The 6,582-nt window shown below is 40.2% G+C and overlaps 1 protein-coding gene and 1 long non-coding RNA gene across 3 annotated transcripts in view; one reads left to right on the top strand and one right to left on the bottom strand.

Moving 5' to 3' along the window:
* The window catches only part of ZNF827 (zinc finger protein 827), a 111,700-nt gene that overhangs the window by 91,834 nt on the left and 13,284 nt on the right, over nt 1–6,582 (top strand). For both annotated transcript variants that reach the window (XR_012775621.1, XM_075500953.1), the window contains exon 9: nt 5,926–6,063. Coding sequence is in view for 1 of the 2 variants with exons in the window: in XM_075500953.1 (XP_075357068.1) it covers nt 5,926–6,063 (138 nt within the window). In the remaining variant the exon portion in view is untranslated. The remainder of the gene's footprint in view (nt 1–5,925; nt 6,064–6,582) is intronic.
* On the bottom strand, nt 1,967–5,943 carry LOC142409439 (uncharacterized). The gene is made up of 3 exons (XR_012775631.1): nt 4,429–5,943; nt 3,234–3,471; nt 1,967–2,317 (listed from the first exon to the last, which is right to left on the bottom strand). It is a non-coding gene; the product is annotated as an uncharacterized LOC142409439 (long non-coding RNA).

Here is a 6,582-nt window from a genome sequence, read left to right on the forward strand (position 1 = left end):
TGACTGCTTTTAATAGCTACAAAAAGGCATTCAAAAAACCACCACAAAAGGGTCAGGCAAACCAGCTTGTAATTTCAGCGGAAGCTTGAGTTTTTTTTAAAAAAAAAAAAAAAAAGTTTTCTTACTTCTTTTTATTTTTGTGGGGAATATAGAAAATTTTTATGCAAAAAAAGCAGTTGCTTGTCTCTGGCTAATAGTGGATGAGTCTGCTCACAGTAAAAGATACATCCTAAAAGAAGACCAGACAGGTTGCTGTGATGCTGGCGGTGACAAATGAAGACTGCAGGACCACTCAGGATCACAGATACCTTAAATAAGTCACAAGACATATCTTACTTGGGAATTACAGTATCTGGAAGGAGTCCACTGCTTATTTTAACTGACTTACTAGAAGTAAGAATTCAGGTGCTACAAATAAAACCTTTGTGAAAGTAAGATGGGAAGGGAGCAAGATATATAGTATTTGGAGCGCTGCAATTTCATATAGTCAATATATTTTTGAGCTTGCGAGCCTTTCACAGGCTTTCGGCAAACAAGCTTGCAGCACAGCCTTAATTACATATTTCACAAAAGAAGTTCTCAAATTTTAAATACAGTGCTTGCCAGAGGTGATAGATGAACATGTAAGTGGAAGGCTCCAAAGCAATAAAATGCATCTTTGATGATGAGGACACTGCAGAAAGTAGGAAGACATTATAATAACATAGATGAATGCAGACAGAAGGAGGAAAGAAAATTTATTTGACCAAATAAATGTTTTTAAAGCAGTGTTCGCATGATTGCCTGACCTGAATACCTTGTTTCTGAAGAAATAATTTTTTGAACTTTTTGTCTTTTAGACATAACAGAAATAACCTTACAAATGGAACAAGCTTTTGTGACATTCATATAGAGCTGCATACAGTATATTTACCTCTTGGGTAAACATGGGGTACCTGAAAGATCACAAAGGACAGGCTAGCAGCAATCCACTTCAGGCTGGTAGTAACCAAAAGTTACCTGATGACTGTTTAATGTCCTAAGTCTTTCAGAGCAAAGTGAAGTGTCTTGCTGTGGGACATCTCCACTACTGGTAGTGTTCATCCTCTTGCCATGAGCTCTTAGAAACCTGGTTACCTTGTCCAGCACTGTTTCTCGGTCAGTTTATTCATTTTCTGGTTTGGTGGAATTTTTTAGATGCATTCTCCCATGGGAGCTTCCTTCTGCATCTCGTATTCTTTAAGTTTTATCCTCTGGAGTATGAGGAGGGAAGTACTGCATAATTCCTCTCCTCTTTTTCTGTATCAGCTATCATCTACCTTTTCCCAGTTCACCTCCTGTTCTGAGTTTGGCCATCTCTCCCTCTTAGCTCTCAGCCTCACCCTGGGTGGCTATTCTGTCACCAGATCCTCTAAAAATCTAACTTGTTTTCTTGATTGCATTTGGTTTGCAAGCAGGATTGATTGAAAATAGTCTAACCACCACTCTCTATCTTCTTCCTTCACAGGATTTCTGTTAATTTCATTTTCAAAATTACTTACCTGACTTCTTCTTGACCATCTGTGTGGTGTCAAACTGTCTGAATAATCCAAAGTATAAATATGACGTACACTTCCAGAAGAATGGAGAGATAATAAATTTTGACCTTCCTTGTTAAGACTCATCAGCACCTCTCACTTCCACCTCTTTAAGGAATACTTATTGCAAAGGACAATCTATTTAATTTATATCTGTTGGATTCCATGTGACCATAAGGATCTGCCCTTGTGGATTTTGTTGCTTCTGAGGTCTATGGAGGTGTGAAGATGAAACAGAGAAGCAGCTGTTTAAGTGAGTTATAGGATGTGAGAGCAGACAGTAAACCAGCAAAGGTTATAAATATGAATTTATCTTCTTTGAAAGGCACTTCAGCATACTTTTTGTTTGTTTTCTTAGCTTTGTCTTTTTCAGTTAAATAGTGATTTCATTCTTTCAGTTATGAGGATAAAGATATAAAGGTAGGCATGGCATTGAACAACAGATTAAAACATAATGTAGTATAAAACACTGTGAAGCAGTAATTGAAAAATACGTAAGCTAAGTAAAAGAAAATAAGTAATCAGAGTACCACATATCGGAGTCCAAAGCCAGTCCCTGGGGAACTTTTTGTGCGTGACAGCTACTAGCAGTCACAAGGCTGATTTGGTGACTCTAGACAGTTACTTATGTATTCAGGTCACACTTTGTTCTCTTCTTCAGTTACAGCTTCAACCAGATATGGTATCTTCTCTCAGCATTTCTAGACAAAAGTCAGGGTAAAGGCTCTTCAGAAGGGGTAGTTAATGCACTCTCCATATTACTAGTTTGAGAATAAGAGAAAAAAAATTAATCACTAAATGTGGAGACTGAAAATACATACATGTTCAGAATTATGCCCAACAGCTTAGGAAAGGGGTAAATAGTAACTCTCTCAAGCTGCTGGGCTTTGTTTCCCAGAAATTAATCTATTTGGAGGGGTAAGAGGAGGAACAGAACAATATTTCTGCAGTTGATATCCACTTTATCTTTACCTCAGGGAAAATACAGATGGTGACAGTCCCGGCAGTTTCTAACCCCATCTTGGATGATCAGCTTTACACAGCTACTCCTTATGAAGTTGATGTGGGGTTAGTAGGGAAATGCAATTTTATTACTAGCCTATAATATACTGAGTTTTAATCTTTCTATTACTTTTTAATGATGTACTGGAGAACTTGGAGGCCTTCCATTTTACTAAGCCTATTTTGTTTTAAACTCCAAAACCCATACAGAAATGTAGTCTATTACTTACTTAATAATTTCAGTATTATTTTGTCATGTATGCTTTCCTAACATAGAAGTTTTCCTAACATAGAATTTGCTGTGGAGTATTCATTTAAAGCAGAAATCTTATATCAAGTCTTTTTTTTTTTTTCTTTTTTTTTTCCCTTCATTTTAGTATAAGGGATGTCATGGTGAAAGATGGATTTCTGTGGGACATCTCTCGCAATGGTGATTTATTATTTAACAGTAGTTGGTCTCAGTCCGTCTTCTTCCTGGCGACTGTGTAAGGTATTCTTAAAGGATAACGATGCTGACTGTCTTGGTAGAGTGCTTTGGGATACGCAGAGAATGCCGTGCACAAACCAGTGTTACGGTCTCAGAGTCACTGGACTTGTATTCACTTCGCAGAAAACACCATTCCCCAGCGTTAATTAGAGACAGAGCCCAAGGATTGAATGTGGATGTTGACTCACCTGATTCTTCAGGTCACTGGTATGTTCTGGGAAGATTTCTAGACCACTGTATGGACACAGAGCTCCAGTTTCCAGGCTGCAGACAAAGCTGCCCAGAGGGGAAGGTGGGTGGAAGTAGGTGGTTTCCCTTGGAGCTGAGAAATCTTCCACGAAGTGCTGAGGCTCCTGTTGCACCAGAGACCAACTCTGGTTTGCGATGAACAAGCTAAGAAGCTTGCTGAATAGAAAAAGCACTTTGCTACAGAGAGAAGATTCAGTCGAAAGAGAAGAAAGAAGCACTGTAGTTAGGACTCCAGGAATAAATCTTTAAAGTAAATAGAAGTACTTTCAAAACACCTACAGTATCCTCTTTTGCATCAATGAAAAATATGCAGCTGCTTTGCAAGGCACTAGCTTTCACAAGCTCAAGATAATCAGAAAGCTGATATTTTTCCAGCTTCCCATGAGCTTCCCAGAACTGATAGCTATAAATCCACCGTAGGGAAGAGAATATTATATTTCTTCTTCTTAAGAGATAAAAGAGGGCTGATGACTAATGCTGAAGTGAATTGTTAAGAGACTTATTTACTTAATTGAGCCTGCTTGTTTGGTATGTGTCCCAATTAATTCATTTTTGTTGTGACCATATTGAAGCAACCTACACCCTTGTGACCTTCTCTTACAATTATTACCATATTCCTCTTTTGAAGCACTGTTTTGATTATCTACTCAAAAAGCTCTGCTAAAATATCTGTAGCATTAGTACAGAGTCAGATTTTTCCATTGTTTTGAACTCAAGGATAGTAACAAAAAGAATTATTCTTTATTGAACTTCTTGGAGGTTATGGGTCACTTACAGCCCTTAGGGTATGGGGGGGGTCTTCCTTCTAATTTCACAAAATGACTATTTTGAATAGGCAGAACTTGCTCTCTAACTAGAAATTCTTTTAAGGAAAATGTGTTGTTGGGTGGTAGCACTCAGAGATGCCTCATAATTCCTCTGGTGTGCTGAATATTGTACATAGTACAGGGTCACAGGAGAAAGTAACAGCAGCCAAAAAGGAGCTGGCAAGTATGACCATCCCTAAACTTGCTAAGATTGCTATGTGGAATCTCTGCCCCAAATGAGGCATTGTTTCTATTATTGCTTAAGTTAACTACAGTATTTGACCGCTCTTTTGCCTAAACCACAATGGAGCCGTCTGGACTCACCTACCTGTGAATGAGAGACTCTTTCAGACACGGCAGTCAAAATTGCAGTGGTAGGTGACTCTGTCAGTGAAGGGTTGCCTGTACAAGGGCGGTGTTTATTCCTCAGTGCTTCATCGGATGAAGATTTTGCGGGTTTGTGCCAACCTCCACGAGAGTAACTTACATTCCATAAGATGTTTTTGTACTCCTGTCTTCAGCTCCTCTCCTCCTGCTTACCTGAAAATCCCAGCCAAATGGTTTTCCTCCATCATGGCATGCACACGTGCACGGGTGGAGCTAGTTCTGGGCAGCAGTCGCACAGGCTGTGTTGGTTTAGAGAAAGGTGCTCTGCATGTTGCATCTTTCATTCCGGTGGAAATGGAAGGTCTTTTGCCAGAAGTCTTAAGCCAAGCCCCCTTGCCACTGGCTGTTGTATTTGGAAAGCTGCTGAGTACCCTTGCAGTTTTGGGCACTTCTTACAACTGCGGTCCCTTCTCTTCAGGCAACAGGACCCTTGCAGAGAATATTTCTTCACACAAGGCTTGCTGATACTGTTTCTCTTATTGAGCTAAGTAGTATCACTCCTATCCCCAGAGGGCCTCCATTGGCCCTCTGCTCCCTTCTGTCCAGATCAAAACTGGCCATGCTTTTAAATTCTTGAAGCACTGTGTACCGTTTTTCCTCTTCCTCATTCCCAGTCCTCTTCTCTCTGCTTCCTTACAGAGTGCCTTCATGTCTGTGTTTTATGCTGTGTGGAGGTTTGGGGGTTTTTTTGTATGGCAGACTCTCTCTGTCCCTAAACAGTTAAAAACACTTCTTTAAAGATAATGGCACACTCTGGGTCTCAGTTTTTCAATGGATGGCCCTCTAAGCTGCTGGGGATTTTGATGCCTGAGGACAGCAGGTGCTGCGTAGAGCTCACCCCAGATGCCACCTACTCATTGGCATGCTGTGTCCTCTTGGTTTAACGTTTGTCTGAGCAATCTTCTGTTCTCATTCAATGTAAGACTGGTCATGTAGCAAAAATTCCTGCGTCAGTAGAAAAGTAAAGGTTTAGAAATCTTCCTTCAGCCATGAATAGCAATCCAGTGTGAAACAGACCACCATCTCAGACCAGGCCTTCTTCATGCACCAGGCAAAGGTGGGTGATTGAAAAAAACCAAAGGAGTGGTCTCTCCACAAAAACAGAATTAGAGGTTAATGCTTTGCCCTGCTCACTCTTGATTTTCTCTCTTTATATAATCTGATTTAACTCTTTAACTCTGGTTTAACTATGTCTATGTCTAGAACACTTTGACTAAGTGTTCTGCTTTAGAGTACGTATGAAAGATGCTGTATGAAAGATTAATTTCCTTTCCATCGTTGAGAGTTTCCTTTTTACATTAACTTGTGTGCCAGATCACACAGCATGCAGCCGAGGTGTTGCATTTTACATGACACCTACAGGACCCTACTGAATGAAATCTGCAAGTCTTCAGAGTTCTTAAAATATGACTTTCTGTTTATGTGTTTTTTGGCATAGAAACAGAAAAGCTGGGGCTGGAGGTGGGAAATGGATTGCCATCTTGGAAATTTAATGACCAGCTCTTTCCCTGTGATGTGTGTGGAAAAGTGTTTGGTCGACAGCAGACTCTGTCCCGGCATCTCTCGCTGCACACAGGTAAGCTGATGCTTTGTGGTTGATCATTACAGCACTGAGGAAATCTGTGTGTTCATCATGGTTTGTTTAAGTGGAGGGGGAGGAAGGTAAGCAGAAGAGTGTGTGAGCCATCCTCAGCTCCTCGCACTTAGAGCAGAGCCAAGCACAGAAACAGGACAGAATGTCAGAGTGGTGTTCAGGGAGTTAATTAACATTTTATTTCTTTACAGCCTACTTGTAATTTATCTTTGCAAAATGTGTAAATTCAAGTTTGTCCAGATTCCAGTAGACCAGCCTGTAGATACCAACTGGTTAACCAAGCCTGTTAATGAAGTTCTGCAGAGAAGGCTCAGCCTTTCTTACATTCACCTGATGAGCTTTTTAAATGTCACTGAACAACAAAAGATTTGGCCTTGGTGTTTCAGATCTGGTGAAACTGAAAGCATTTAGTATCTGTCATTCGTCTTTCCTCCCTCTCATCATCCAGTTCTTCTGAGAGGAACAGGGGCTGTTCTACCCCACACCAACTTTCTTAAAGTG

Source organism: Mycteria americana, chromosome 4, assembly GCF_035582795.1.
Source record: "Mycteria americana isolate JAX WOST 10 ecotype Jacksonville Zoo and Gardens chromosome 4, USCA_MyAme_1.0, whole genome shotgun sequence".
Lineage (NCBI taxonomy): Eukaryota > Metazoa > Chordata > Aves > Ciconiiformes > Ciconiidae > Mycteria > Mycteria americana.